Source organism: Eurosta solidaginis, chromosome 2 (genome assembly GCF_040869045.1).
Source record: "Eurosta solidaginis isolate ZX-2024a chromosome 2, ASM4086904v1, whole genome shotgun sequence".
NCBI classification, from domain to species: Eukaryota; Metazoa; Arthropoda; class Insecta; order Diptera; family Tephritidae; genus Eurosta; species Eurosta solidaginis.
Window position 1 is genome coordinate 217,167,458 of NC_090320.1, and position 16,951 is coordinate 217,184,408.

The following is a 16,951-nucleotide window of genomic DNA, read 5'->3' on the forward strand; positions in this document are numbered from 1 at the left end:
TTTTCGAAATTTTCGATAAAGTTGGCATGGTCATAGACGGATTTCAACCATTCTTAATACCAAGATAAAGCGAGTTCAGATAAATACGTGAACTAAGTTTAGTTCGATTTTTGATCAAGTTATTGTGTTAGCGGCCAAGAGGAAGGACAGACAGTCGACTGTGTATAAAAACTGGGCGTGGTTTCGACTGACTTCGCCCGATTTTACTGAAAACTGTTATCGATATAGAAGCTATGCCTTTACCAAATTTCACTAGGATTGGTAAATACTTGTTTGACTTATGGCATTGAAAGTATTCTAGACAAATTGAATGAAAAAGGGCGGAGCCACGCCCATTTTGAAATTTTCTTTTATTTTTGTATTTGGTTCCACCATATCATTACTGGTGTTGATTGTTGACATAATTTATTTATATACTGTAAAGATATTGAATTTTTTGTTAAAATTTTACTTTTACAATTTTTTTTTTAAGTGGGCGTGTCCGTTATCCGATTCTGCTAGTTTTAATTTAGAACATATACAGTAATAGTAGTAACGTTCGTGCCAAATTTCATCATGATATCTTCAACGACTGCCAAATTACAGCTTGCAAAACTTTTAAATTACCTTCTTTTAAAAGTGGGCGGTGCCACACCCATTGTCCAACATTTTACTAATTTTCTATTCTACGTCATAAGTTCAACCCACCTACCAAGTTTCATTGCTTTATCCGTCTTTGGTAATGAATTATCGCACCTTTTCGGTTTTTCGAAAATTTCGATATCGAAAAAGTGGATGCGGTTATAGTTCGATTTCGTTCATATTAAATAGCGATCTGAGATGAGCGACCAGGAACTTACATACCAAATTTCATCAAGATACCTCAAAACTCACTCAAGTTATTGTGTGACAGACGGACGGACATGGCTAAATGAATTTCTTTTTTCGCCAAGATCATTTTGATATATAGAAGCCTATATCTATGTCGAGTAGTTTATACCGTTACGGGGTACCGTTGTGCGAACAAAATTAATATACTCTGTGAGCTCTGAGGAAAGTACTTCATTTATTTAGGAACTAGCATTCACACAAACAACAACATCACCTTGAACTCCAGCGTATAATTACTCTTGCCAATAAAGGATACTTAGTTTTAGGTAGGCAATTGTAAAGATAAGTCCTCTCGCGGCAAACGACAACTATGCTCTACAAATGAGTTATCGTAAACGATCTGCTGTATGGTTTAGAAGCTTGAACCATGACAATATCAGATGTAGTGGCTCTGGAGTATTCGAGAGAAAAGTTCTATGGACCTATATGCGTTGCAGACCGCGTTTACCAAGAAAATTTAATGCTAGCTGTGCGAGTTTTATACAGATATCAACATAGTCCAGCGAATTAAAATACAGCGGCTACGCTGGCTGGTCCATGTTTTGCGAATGAAAGAACACGATCCAGCAAGGTTAGGTTAGGTTGAGGTGGCTGCCAGGGGGCACACTTAGGCCAGTGATATTAGGCCCGTTGCGATACCACGAAAATACACCATTCATTACCTGTCCTCTTCGAACCATTTTGAGGACGTGATAAAAACTAATAGGTCCCTGACTTCATACACCACCACCTGGCTGAGATTATCTAGTAATGCAGCACCCAGAAAGCGCTACCGTGCTCCGCTTAGTGCCGGGCAGTTGCAGATGAGGTGAATCACCGTTTCCCCCTCCTCACCCTCTTTACAACTCCTGAAGCATCGACGCTAAGGCGCTCCTTTCAGCATGCTTAAATATAAGGCAATGACCAGTTAGTACCCCCACAAGTATGGAAATTGTATCCCTACTTAGGTTGTACACGTGACGGGAACTTTTAGGATCCCATTTTGGCCAAGTTTGCTTCGATATTCGACACCCGGGTGTTTGTAGCCATATTTCGTCGGCGTGACGGTGGATGTGTTCTGTTAGCATTAGCTTGCATGTAGCCAGGGGCATACCTAAGCGTTCTTGGTCAGGAAGAATCTACCTGGTTGTACCAAGCCTAGCAAGATCATCTACAATGCAGTTTTCCTCGATGTCCCTATGTCCAGGGACCCATGTGAGGTGTACACGGTTCTGTTGGGCCATCTCTTGAAGAGATCGGCGACAGTTTAGTGCTAGTTCAGAATTGAACGAGTAGAAGCCAAGAGATTTAATGGCAGCCTGGCTATCTTTGCCGACATTGTATGTCCCTATCCTAGCTGCGGCTACCCTGATGGCTGAAACTTCTGCCTGGAATACACTGCAGTGGTCGGGTAGTTTTCAGGAGAACTGGAGGTCAAGGTCTCTTGAGTATACTCCTCCTCCTACTCTACCGTTTAGCTTGGAGCCGTTCGTGTATATGGAAATGCTGCTGTCAATAGCAAAGCACCTATCCGACTCCGTGCAGTCATCCTTACTGGGAATGTTTATCTTAAAGTTGGCTTCCGCAACTTTTGTGGTCGCACAGCGATCCGTGCTAGGAGGGAGAAAACTGTATTTGTTTATTATACTAGAGTGCCCTGTGGTCTTGCTGTTCCAGAAAAGATTTTCTTCGGAACTGTAAATGTCAGATAAAAAACGACGTAAACTCCCTTGGTGTGATCAATTGGAGCCAGTTAACTTACCGAATAAGCGACTGGCGCGCCTTCTTGAATGGCCATAACTATTTAAACGGTTAAGCGCCAGTTAAGTAAATAAAATATGTATATAGGTATAAGGTTCAGTTTCTGAACTGAATTGTATGCATGTTTGAGAATGCTCCCGAAAGACATCGTACTCAAGTTGCCACATTTTAAAAAGCTTATATTGGTCAGTGTGAAGCTTTTAAAGTGCCCAGTTAAAAACAGAAATTAATGAATACTTCAATATTTTCCTGAAAACCATCTTTATCAATCACTCCGTATTGATATCGTTCTATCAATGACTACAATAGAGAAGCAGTATTACCATTTTTAGGTATTTCGTATTGCTATAAAAAAAAAATCTTCTATCTTCCTCATTATTTCATTTCATTAGTATTTTATTTCCTGAACGACGGTAACTAAGCAAATATCCAAAGGAAAACGAATGCATTAAAATTGAAAAATGGCACAATCAGTTGCAAACCGTATAGTGAATGTTAAATTTTTTATATGTATTAGTAAGCTTACAAACAGAATGCAGAATCTTAAATAGTACACTGCCAGCATACAAAACGGACATAAAAGAACAACGTAAAGGAAACGCCTGTGTAAGTATGTGTGTGAAAAAAAATATACAAAGAATATGAAAAAAAAAAAAACAAGTAAGGAAATCTTAGTTCAGATGAAGCCGAACATTACATACCCAACTGTACACTTGGAAAGCTGTTGTTGTTTGTTTTGTGTGCCTAATAGTGTTACAAGGTTGCGAAATAATACATATACATACATATGGTTCTATTCGGAACTAATTTTTCTTCGAGTTACGGCTCCGGAAACATAGGAAATTGCTTAGTCATAAAAATTAAAATTTGACGTTTTTCCTTTTTATTGTTATAAATTCACTTGGGAAATGAAATACCATTGATTTAAAGCTTTTTTGCAAAGATATAGCTTATTTTATTCGTCCACGACCCTTTTAAAAATAGTTCAATTAAAAGTGGGCGTGGTCCTTAACCGTTTTCGTAAATTTTTCTTCAAAGCATATCTTATAGTAAAGTAAAAAAAATTGATTTTATCACAAGTGGGCGGTGCAACTCCCATTGTAATTTTTTTTTTAATTTTTCTCAAGAGTCTCAATATCAGTCCACACGTCAAATTTCAATATTCTAGGTGTATTACTTACTAAATAATCAGGGTTTTTGTGTTTTCCAAAATGTTATATATATGAAAATTGGGCGTGGTTATCATCCGATTGCGCTCATTTTCAATGTCAATCTATTCTGGGTCCAGATAAGCACGTGTACCAGTGGTGAAGATATCTCAATATTTACTCAAGTTATCGTGTTAACAGACCGACGGACGGACGGACAGACATGGTTCAATCAAATTTTTTTCGATACTGACGATTTTGATATATGGAAGTCTATATCTATCTCGATTCCTTTATTCCTGTACAACCAACCATTATCCAATCAAAGTTATAATACCTTGTGTACAAGTACAGCTAGGTATAAAAAAAAAATAATGAAATGAAATGAAGTTGAGTAAGGTAAGATTTATTACCGAGCACGTTCAGGCGATAAAAATGTGAACAACAAGGAGCTGCGTTGGTATATGAGCAAATGTGTGTAAAATAGAAAATATTGGCAGCATTAAATGAAGTCTACATAAGTAAATAGTACAACGAGTAAAAGCTGGAAGACAAGAGCATCGTAGTAGCTGATTCAAGTAAAATGCTTCGATTGCTGCAGGTTGATTGAATTCACACAAGCTTTATTACTTCTCATTCGTGTATGTTTGCGTGCATGTGTAAGTAGGTGTGCAAGTCATCATTGGGTCGACTGACTTTACTTTGCTATGCGATAATTACATTATGTTGGTATTTACGCATTTTACACCCGCATTTCGTTGGGTCTTTAAATGAATTCTTGTGCTATTTTTTGAAGAGAATTACAATCACAATGAGTATTAAAATAAACATTAAGTCATTGATTAAGCATCTGATTGGCTTTCTGTTTAATCTGCTATGAACATATATACATATGTATTTGTATTTAAATTTTTACGAGGTTACTTATATAATGTGTTTTACAAACTGTGTGGCGTGATGTCCCCTAAGCTCAGCATCTCACGGAACTTTGAAGTGTCCATTATGGACAGGACCCACTGGAAAAAGGGGGATCCCTATAATGACCATGAATAAGAGGTTTGGTTCACGGATGGATCGATATTCGATGACGAAAGAAGCGCAGCTGGCATCGATGGGCCGAACTTCAAGAAATCGATAACCAAGGGATGCTACCCCACCATATATCAGGCAGAAATCCATGCAATAGAAGTCTGTGGTAGAGAATGTGTGCGTAGAGGCTCAACACTGAAGAGCATCCACATTATGGAGGAGAGACAGGCGGCCCTGCAAGTCTTGCAATCCTACTCAGTTATATCTAAGCTAGTGGATGACTGCACTGAAATCCTTAATGACCTGGGGGGCAAAAACTAGGTTTTGTTAGGATGGGTTTCGGAACAGCAGGGACACGAAGGTGATGAACATGTAGATTACCTAGTAAAGCAGGTTGCTATAGCAGAATTCTATGGTTCAGAGCCCTTTTGTGGACTTACAAAAGCACACACCAGGGAACCTATAAATAATTGGGGAACTAAACAACTCAGACGTCACTGGATTGACTGCCCAGGGCAGAGACAAGCCAAACTGTTTATACTTCCAGCAATGAAAGTGACAGCCAAACTCATTAATCTAAGCAGTTAGGACCTAAGAACTCTCACTGGGTACTATACGGGACACTGTGGTCTACGATATCACCTAAGTAAGTTAAATCTATCCGATTCCCCAATTTGTCGTTTCTGTGAACTGGTTCACATTTTCTGCGAATGCGCCGCTCTGGCTAGGCAGATACTCTCCCATCTAGGTGGTATGACTCTTAATCCCTATGTGATATGGAGTAAAATGCCTGAAGAGGTACTTCTTACATCAAAAGCCTCCAGATACAAAATTAGGCTAAAGACTCATGCACTATAGATCTGGACAAAGATCGCGGTGCTTCCAGGCTAATAATGATAATAAATAATGTGTTATTGTATGTATGTATATGTACTTACGGTTAAATGATCAAAAGTCGAACTTGATATGTTGAAAATCTTATTTCTAGATAAGTCCAATTCATGTAGATTATCTTGTCCACGCAAACTGTTACGATTTACTATTGTAATATTGTTTCCGGAAAGATCTGAAAGAAATGAAAATATTTTTTTTAATATCTATAGCGGTATTAACTGCTGGTTCATTTGTTGGCAGATGGGTAAGGCTTCTTCAACTGAGCACCGTTTTCACCAAAATCAATATTTTGCGATCATATTTGGTCAGTGCCGAGTATTGTGGTCGAGAGGAACACTGTGTGAATTTTGTTGCAAAATTCTGCATGGTTTTTTTTTTTTTTTAATTGGCAATTAAATATTTTTGGACTGTTTTGGGGGAATTAAATTATCCGAAAGTAAGCGTCCAAATGGGACAATTTTTTTAGATATAGATTCAAAAGACATTCAAGTACAGGGCAAAATTATTTTTTTTGCAAAAACTGTTTTTGTAATTTTTCTGGATCTGCTCTCGATGGTTTGGAGATCCATAGGATTTTCCAGAATATTTTACGAACCGTCCTCAACAGTGGAATTTATTTACGTGATATAAAAATAACCTTTGCACAGGGTATGACCAGTATTTCCATTAGGAGACGAATGTAATTTTCCGTTGTATAAATATTTTCTACACGTTCGACCCAAGTATTGTCCGGCAAGTTCGCTAAATTTAACATTTTCATCACTTATTCGCACTAAATTTGTGAACACTGTATTATAGTTATTTTTTTGAAAAGGGTTCGCCAGTGATTTGGGTTCGACATTTTGTTCACCAATATGCTCGTGTTTAATATCAATGCAAACAAAATAATTATTAATAACTCTATTTTTATTTTTTTCCTTATTGAAAACAAAATTTTTAGTACTAAATATTTCGTAAAACAAAGCAGTGTTTTCAAACTATGTCAGATCTCAAGCATTTTTTTCGTAGATTATCCTAGAAATGGCTTTTACATAAGCTGTTCTTTAAAATTTCCGTCTGCAAGACGGAGAAATTGTTTAAATATTCAATTGTTTATAGAAACTTTATTGCAAACCAAGAGCAAGAACAATTTTTGCAAAGAAAATTATTTTGCCCTGTACTTGAATGTCTATTTAATGTATACCTAAAAAATTGTCCCATTTGAATGCTTACTTTCGGATAAACAATTAATTTCCCAAAACAATCCAAAAATATTTAATTGCCAATTTAAAAAAAAAACCGTGCAGAATTTTACAACAAAATTCACACAGTGTTCTTCTCGACCACAAGACTTGGCACTGACCGAATATCATCGCAAAATATTGACTTTGGTGATAACGGTGCTCAGTTGAAAAAGCTTTACCCATATGGTAGTTTTTATGTGTGCTTTGTTTTTGTAAACTTATCGAAATGAATCCTAAGAAATGTGCTGAATTAAATAAATAAATGTAAAGTGCGATAACTTCCCAAGCGGCTTAAGGCCGAGCTTCCAATTTGCGCCGTGGTCCTTTTAAATTTTCTTACAAATTGGCTGGATGAGACCTATTTATTTTACGTCAACTCCGAACGGCATCTGCAAAGCAGTTGAGTTTTCAGTGAGAGCTTTTCATGGCAGAAGTACACTCGGAGTGCTTGTCAAACACTGCCGAGTGGCGACTCCTTTAGAAAAATTTTCTTCTAATTGAAAACACGTTTTTCTAAAAATTTTATGTTGCTTTGCGTTGGTGTGAACCCAGGATCTTCGGTGTGGTAGGCGGAACTAGCTACCATCACACCACGGAGATGCTGAATTTCTTAATGGAACGACGACTCAGGTAGTGCAGAGGCACACCAGATACGTAGCCCTCGATATGAGATATGTGTGCATAAATTATCTAAACATCGAGATGAGCTCATTTTGTTATCATCTTCGAAAGTTAACAGCTAGTACGTGACATCGCATGACAAAATTACGAATATCTCACGCTTCAAGGTAAGCGATCGTAAAGTGGTTCCAAAAAATGTCCCCAAAAAGTCGCAAAAATTTCAGAGGAATAATGTCAAAACGATGAAGTGCAATATTGTCAATGGAATTAACGTCAAATGGACATCTAGATGTACACGCGATTTTTTAATTGTGATTTAAAATCGAATCATAATATTTGGTAGCCTGCAATATATTTTCAAATTCGGTGGAGGTGTGACATAAAGTCAATGGCCATAGTCTCAATTGAACGTATTTCCATTCCAAATGAACTGAAATCCAATTGAAGTTAGGACCATAAAAAATGTGCATAACGTCAAATTTAAAATGGTTACATATAAAAAATCTGCTTTTCTAAAATGGTCAGAAAGTCAACTCGACTTTTCTCAAGATGTCAACAGGTCACTTATTTTTCTCAAACTCGCACGTATTAAATTGTTAACAGCTGACGAATTTGCATCAACATTTTTTTTTATTTTCGCTTATATTCTACTGATGAAAGTTGTGCACAGCGTGCGTAAAAGCGAAACTAAAAATATGGGATTTTCGAAATTCGTATGGGCTTTGAAGAAAAAGTATAGGCGGGCCCCTTCATATAAATTGACTTCGGTTTTCAGATTAAGAACTAGATTGAAATAAGGAGCACTCATTCATCTAATTACCGCGGAATTTTTTATTCCAAATTTTCGCTTATTTTCTATATTCAGGTGTCATCCCAGGGGTAATAGTATAAAAAACTTATTCAGCTAAACGTATAAGGCAGGATAAATAACCTTTTTTTGTTTTTGTGCTGGCCTCAACAACACCAAAGCGTCTAAAAGTCAATTGACATAATTATACTCAGTTGAGCAGAGCTCACAGAGTATAATAACTTTGATTGGATAACGGTTGGTTGTACAAGTATAAAGGAATCGCGATAGATACGGACTTCCATATATCAAAATCATCAGTATCGAAAAAAAAATTTGATTGAGCCATGTCCGTCCGTCCGTCCGTCCGTTAACACGATAACTTGAGTAAATTTTGAGGTATCTTGATGAAATTTGGTATGTAGGTTCCTACTATTTAAAATGAACGATATCGGACTATAACCACGCCCACTTTTTCGATATATAAAATTTCGCAAAACAGAAAAAGTGCGATAATTCATTACCAAAGACTGAACTTATGTTGCAAAATAGAAAATTAGTAAAAGTTTGGACAATGGGCGTGGCACCGCCCACTTTTAAAAGAAGGTAATTTAAAAGTTTTGCAAGCTGTAATTTGGCAGTCGTTGACGATATAATGATGAATTTTGGCGGGGACGTTACTCCTATTACTATATGTATGCTTACTAAAATTATCAAAATCGGACAACGACCACACCCACTTAAAAAAAAATTCTTCAAAGTCAAATTTTAACAAAAAATTTAATATATTCACAGTATATAAGTAAATTATGTCAACATTCAACTCAAATAATGATATGGTGCAACAAAATACAAAAACAAAAGAATATTTCAAAACGGGCGTGGCTCCGCCCTTTTTCATTTAATTTTTCTAGGATACTTTTAATGTCATAAGTCGAACAAAAATTTACCAATCCTTGTGAAATTTGATAGGGGCTTAGATTCTACGACGATAACTGTTTTCTGTGAAATAGGGCGAAATCGGTTGAAGCCACGCCCAGTTGACCGTATGTCCTTCCGCTCGGCCGCTAACCCGATAACTTGAGCAAAAATCGATATATCTTTACTAAACTCAGTTCACGTACTTATCTGAACTCATAAAATTGACCGAAATCCCACTATGATCACGCCCACTTTTGCGATATCGAAAACTACGAAAAATGAAAAAATGCCATAATTCTATACCAAATACGAAAAAAGGGATGAAATATGGTAATTGGGTTGGTTTATTGACGCAAAATATAACTTTAGAAAAAAACTTTGTAAAATGGGTGTGACACCTACCATATTAAGTAGAAGAAAATGAAAAAGTTCTGTGGGGCGAAATCAAAAGCCGTTGTAATCTTGGCAGGAATACGATTCGTGGTATTACATATATAAATAAATTAGCGGTATCCAACAGATGATTTTCTGGGTCACCCTGGTCCACATTTTGGTCGATATCTCGAAAACGCCTTCACATATACAACTAAGGGCCACTCCCTTTCAAAACCCTCATTAATACCTTCAATTTGACACCCATATCGTACAAACACATTCTAGAGTCACCCCTGGTCCACCTTTGTGCGGTATCTCGAAAAGGCCTCCACCTACAGAACTAAGGCCCACTCCTTTTTAAAATACTCATTAACACCTTTCATTTGATACCTATATCGTACAAACAAATTCTAGAGTCACCCTTGGTCCACCTTTATGGCGATATCTGGAAAAGGCGTCCACCTATAGAACTAAGGCCCGCTCCCTTTTAAAATGTTCATTAACCCCTTTCATTTGATACCCATATCGTACAAACTAATTCTAGGTTCACCCCTGGTCCACCTTTATGGCGATATCCCGAAACGGCGTCCGCCTATAGAACTAAGGCCCACTTCCTTTTAAAATACCCAGTACCACCTTCCATTTGATACCCATATCGTACAAACAAATTCTAGAGTCACCCCTGGTCCACCTTTATGGCGATGTCTCGAAAAGGCGTCCACCTATAGAACTAAGGCCCACTCCCTCTTAAAATACCCTTTAATACCTTCCATTTGATACACATGTCATACAAACACATTCCAGGGTTACCCTAGGTTCATTTTCCTACATGGTTATTTTCCCTTATTTTGTCACCATAGCTCTCAACTGAGTATGTAATGTTCGGTTACACCCGAACTTAGCCTTCCTTACTTGTTTTTATTTCAGGTTGAGAATTTATGTGTACGATTATTTTACACTTTCAAAATTTAATAAATGTCCATTGATGTTAAACTCCATTGACATTATTACACACTACCATAAGAACACATCCTCAAAATGTTATAAACGATATATAAGCAATTTCCAGAGTAGGCGCGATATGTGCCTTAAAATCCAATCCAATCCAACCTTTTTGGCCATCCTGACATTGAAGTTGCCAAGCACGACTTTTATATCCTTGCTTCGTCCATCACATTTGCAGTATAGCGCTGATTTTAGATTAAGCTTTGACAAGGACATCAACCAACCGGGCATCTGCACAAATCCCATTTAGGGAACGAACATTCCAAGTGCATGCCCTCAAACCATGGAATATGTTTATCATTATATACATTTTTTACTATCGTAAAATGTTTTAATGAGTTTCAGTCTCTATTCTCACATAATTAAGCAGCATACAAACAGGTACAGTCATAGCCCCTGACAACTCTAGTTCGAATCTCAGCTCGGGGAGGATAGAAGTTTCAGTTTAGAAATACGAACATTTCTGATGAAATATTTAGCAGGATGGAAATAGCTATAACATCATATATGTAATACTCCTATATTGCTAATAGAAAATGCTCTCAATGTGTTTTGAATTCGAAATCAAAACAAGACAGCCTATAAAATATCTGTGACTGTAGCAGCATAAGTGTAACAAGAAAAAAATTTTAATTTAGGTACATTCGATTATTAATTACAAAAACAAAAACGTTTAGACAGCAATATATCGGCACTCTGATATTTGGGAATGTACCGAGCCCTTTGTAGCAATATAGGATTATTACATATATGTATAACGTCGCTCAGTATGTTTCATTATTTCCAATTTTAACTATTAAACAAGTAAAGGTGTCTAAGTTTGGGTGTAACCGAACATTATATACTCAGCGTGAGTTTCAATTGCATATTTCATTTCAGATATATTACTTTTCTACATAACACGCGGCACGGCCCGTTTAAAAAAAATGTCTCCCCACTCCCTCTTACAATAAAACTTGATAAGTGAAATATCATTGACTCAAAACTATTTTTTCCTAAGTTATAGCTAATTATTCTAGTCTACGACCCTTTTAACATTTGTGTCAATACGAAATTTTACAACGCCTTCCCAATACGAAGCATACCCGGGTATGCACATACCATTCGCACGGTAAGAAGGTGTGCGATATAAAATTTTGATTTCATGGGAAAACTAATAACTTTTTCCCCAGTAATTAAAGTTTTTTCCAAGCACGGTGTGCCTGAAGCAAGTTTAATTGAAGGGCCAAGCACAACCGATTTTCTCATGGATTCTGATTTTATGGACCAAATTAAGTCAGAATCCAAAATTTAAGCTTTTTCTACCAAACCGTTTTTGAGAAAATTCGATTTAAATTTTGAAAATTGCAAAAAATCAGTACTAACTTTTTTGATCTTTTTTGATTTGTGGTCCGATTTGGCTCATATTGGGAACACATAATACATACAAAAATAGAAATCGACCTATGCAAAAAATTGCCGCTAGTTGGCGCAAAGATCGAGATATTCACAAAAATCGTATTTGTGGCCCGATTTGGCTCATATTTGGAACAGGAGGCGCAAAGATCCAGATATTCAAAATTTTCGATACGATTTTTGTGAATATATCGATCCTTGCGCCACCTAGCGGCGATTTTTTTTCATAAGTCGCTTTTTATTTTTGCATGTATTATGTGTTCCAAATATGAGCCAAATCGGTCCACAAATACGATTTTTGTGAATATCTCGATCCTTACGCCACCCAGCGATAATTTTTTTCTTATTATTGCATTGTTTTTATATTTGTTGACAGTTAATATATTTCGAAATATCAATACTGTGCTCAGCACAAACAGGTTTTTACATATAGAGCGGATTTTTCTTTTGAACGCCGTTTTATACAGAAGGAGCAATTCCCCTTGTGCTTACGTCTTCCACTATTATCTCTGCTGAGATCTTCACGGGTATTACCGGAACTTGATGGCATCCCATTAAAATTCAATTCTTTCTGAATCAAGACTTCGATTCCATTTCTTGTGCTAAGATTTCGATATATAGTTAGTGAATTTGACCATGAAAGAAAGAAGAAAGAACTATTGATGCTGCGTAATTGGTACATAACTGTTTATTTCAAAGACTGCTTATCTTTTGCAGTTCAAATTCAATTTCAAAATTTGTATGGAGAGCTAATTTATATGTACATACACGTGCGTATTGGGAATAAGGTTTTAAGTCAAAAAATGCCTGCCACGCCCATAAAAATAGTCCAAATAATTATTTTTTTTTAATTATAGCTATTGAATACTTACAGGAATCGAAGAAGTTTCAATTTTCCACAGTAATTAGAAACGTTTTCATACGTATTTGAAATGTGAAAAACATACCCGGGTATGTCGTAATGACATAAAGGTTAAACTTGTTTTATATCTAAGTTGCCGTGGTCTTTAACCGATCCCGTCCATTTTTACCAGAAATATTTTCTACTATAGGAAAATATGTGTACCCAATTTTATTACGATCCGTTAATTTTTCTTTGAGTTATGGCTCCCGAAACATAGAAAATTGCTTAGTCATAAAAAGGGCGGTGACACACCCATTTTGAAAAATTTTAGTGTTTTCCAATTTAATGTCATAATTCAATTTAAAAAATAAAATTCTATTGATACAAAGCTCTTTTTCGCTAAGATATAGCTTATTATTTTCATCTACGACCCTTTTAAAACTCTTTTATATAAAAATGCGCGTAATCTTTAACCGACCTCGTCCATTTTTTTTAGGAATATTGTATGCTATAGGAAAAATCTGTGTACCCAATTTTATTAAAAATAAATAAAACAAGTAAGAACGGGACTGTCTTCGGCTGTGCCGAATACTTCATACCTTTCATGAATGGCGCTGAACAATAATCTTATCCCGTTCTTAATCTCCGAATAATCGGATGTATAACATAAGAAATATATAGTGAACAGATCTACATACCTAAACGATTTTTAAGATAAATATAAAATAAAAAACAAGTAGGTACTTTGTGTGAGGATGCAAAGTTTCAGGTTTTTTGTGGTCTGCGTGTAAAAACTATGACTACGCATCACGTATTTCAACAATATATAACGTAAACGTAACTATTTGATGAAATTTGATGAATTTTGAAGCTTCTATCCGTAAAAAAGGGGCAAAAATGACAGTTTATATGAAGTATATAATATATATACCACCGATCTCTATGATTTTTTCAGACAACAATATATGCTATATACGTAAGCATTTGGTGAAATTTGAAGCTTCTAGCTGTTAAAATGGGGAAGAAATTGCGCAAAGTTTCTTATCTCAACAATCGGTTGTATGAGATATATACAATATATACCACCGCTCTCAATGATTTTTTCAGACAACAATATATGCTATACACGTAAGCACTTGGTGAAATTTGAAGCTTCTAGCTGTTAAAACGGGGCAGAAATTGCGCAAAGTTTCTTATCTGAACAATCGGTTGTATGAGATATATACAATATATACCACCGATCTCAATGATTTTTTCAGACAACAATATATGCTATACACGTAAGCACTTGGTGAAATTTGAAGCTTCTAGCTGTTAAAACGGGGCAGAAATTGCGTAAAGTTTCTTATCTGAACAATCGGTTGTATGAGATATATACAATATATACCACCGATCTCAATGATTTTTTCAGACAACAATATATGCTATACACGTAAGCACTTGGTGAAATTTGAAGCTTCTAGCTGTTAAAACGGGGCAGAAATTGCGCAAAGTTTCTTATCTGAACAATCGGTTGTATGAGATATATACAATATATACCACCGATCTCAATGATTTTTTCAGACAACAATATATGCTATACACGTAAGCACTTGGTGAAATTTGAAGCTTCTAGCTGTTAAAACGGGGCAGAAATTGCGCAAAGTTTCTTATCTGAACAATCGGTTGTATGAGATATATACAATATATACCACCGATCTCAATGATTTTTTCAGACAACAATATATGCTATACACATAAGCACTTGGTGAAATTTGAAGCTTCTAGCTGTTAAAATGGGGAAGAAATTGCGCAAAGTTTCTTATCTGAACAATCGGTTGTATGAGATATATACAATATATACCACCGGTCTCTATGATTTTTTCAGACAACAATATATGCTATATACGTAAGCATTTGGTGAAATTTGAAGCTTCTAGCTGTTAAAACGGGGCAGAAATTGCGTAAAGTTTCTTATCTGAACAATCGGTTGTATGTATACCACCGATCTCAATGATTTTTTCAGACAACAATATATGCTATATACGTAAGCATTTGGTGAAATTTGAAGCTTCTAGATGTTAAAATGGGGCCGAAATCGCAAAAAAAAAATATATATACTATATATATATACTATAAATACCATCATATATATATTATATATATCAACGATCTCTATAATTTTTTGACACAGCAATATATACTATATACGTAAGCATTCGTTGAAATTTGAAACTTCTAGCGCTTAAAATAGGGCAGTAATTACGAAAAGTTTCTTATCAATTTTTTCAGGCAACAATATGTGCAATATACCAAAGTATATGGTGAAGTTTGAAGCTTCAATCTGTTAAATTGGGTAAGATATTACAAAAATCCTCTTTTTCTGGAAAATCGGTTGTATGGAGGATATATGCTATAGTGGTCCGATCCGGCCGGTTCCGACAAATGTCTAATCGGACACCCAAATACACCCGCTCACCAAATTTTATCAAGATATCTCAAAAATTGAGGGACTAGTTTGCATACAAACAGACAGACGGACAGACGGACATGGCTAAATCAACTCAGCTCTTCAACCTGATTATTTCGGTATACTTAATGGTGGGTCTATCTATTTTCATTTAAGGACTTACAATTTTGGGTTTCGTGACGAAATTAATATACCATTTCATTTTCATGAAAGGTATAAAAATAACACAGAAAATTGCTTAGTCATAAAAGGGGCGCTGCCACGCCCGTTTTTTTAGATTTGAAGTTTTTCTTATTTATTGTTATAAATCCACTTGGGAAATGAAATACCATTGATATAAAGCTATTTTTTCAAAGATATAGCTTATTTTATTCATCCACGTCCCTTTTAATATAAAAGTGAGCGTGGTCCTTAACTGATTTCGTTAATTTTCTTCAAAGCATTCCTTATAGTAAAAGTAACCTCTCTGCCGAATTTTGTTGGATAGATGTAACGATTTTTGATTTATGATTAATGATATTTGTGAAATTGATTTTATCACAATTGGGTGGTGCCACGCCCATTTTAAAAATTGTTTTCAAATTTTTATCAAAAGTCTCAATATCAGTCGACACGTCAAATTTCAACATTATAGGTGTATTATTTACTAAATAATCAGGTTTTTTGTGTTTTCCAAAATGTTATATATATAAAAAGTGGGCGTGGTTATCATCCGATTTCGCTCATTTTCAATACCAATCTATTATGAGTCCATGTAAGCCCGTGTACCAAATTTGGTGAAGATATCTTAATATTTACTCAAGTTATCGTGCTAACGGACGGACGGACGGACGGACATGGCTCAATCAATTTTTTTTCGATACTGATGATTTTGATATATGGAAGTCTATATCTATCTCCATTCCTTTATACCTGTTCAACCAACGGTTATCCAATCAAAGTTAATATACTCTGTGTGCAAAGCACGCTGAGTATAAAAATTTTGTGGAATTGGTCCAGCATCATTCCATTGCAAACTGGTGTGGCATATTTTTTCCAATACACAAACAAAATACGCGGCTATGCATTTGCTACGCCATGGCAAATACTCAACATAAAAACCGTAGTTTTTTTTTTTCAATTTTGAATAGAAAATCAACAACTGTCAAAACAAAAAAAAAAATATGCAAAGAAAAAATTGGAAATGAAAAAAGTTGTTCACGATCCGTAGCTCTCATTTACTATAGCAAAGTTTCCAATATAAAATACACAAAATTCTAAACTCCTTTTATGATTTTTAATCAAAATTGAATATAAACTGAAGTTTCATTGTAAACTCCTTTGTTTGTGACAAATGCAAAACAATAATGTAGCTACACGAAAATAGCATAGTTGCAACTTCTCCAAAAACAATGCCACAATTTCCATATTTAATTTTTTAAACTGAGTTTTAACTTTTGTAACGATACTTTTTTTTTTACATGAGTTCTTACATACACGTCTATATACAATATATCGTTAGCTTAATGTGAAAATGTGCTAAGTCACTTTTTTTGAAAAATTGTATTTTAATGCAGTTTTAAAACTGAACTAAAAATTCAACGATCACAGAAAAAAAAATATTTTCATTTTTACGTACTGTGGGCAATGATACTACTAGTAATATCTTTG

At 35.4% G+C, this 16,951-nt stretch overlaps 1 protein-coding gene across 1 annotated transcript in view; it reads right to left on the minus strand.

Annotated features, from left to right (window-relative positions):
- rdo (reduced ocelli) overlaps nt 1–16,951 on the minus strand; it is a 104,662-nt gene that overhangs the window by 59,771 nt on the left and 27,940 nt on the right. Inside the window, exon 3 of the mRNA XM_067769878.1 lies at nt 5,726–5,853. Coding sequence (XP_067625979.1) covers nt 5,726–5,853 — 128 coding nt within the window. The remainder of the gene's footprint in view (nt 1–5,725; nt 5,854–16,951) is intronic.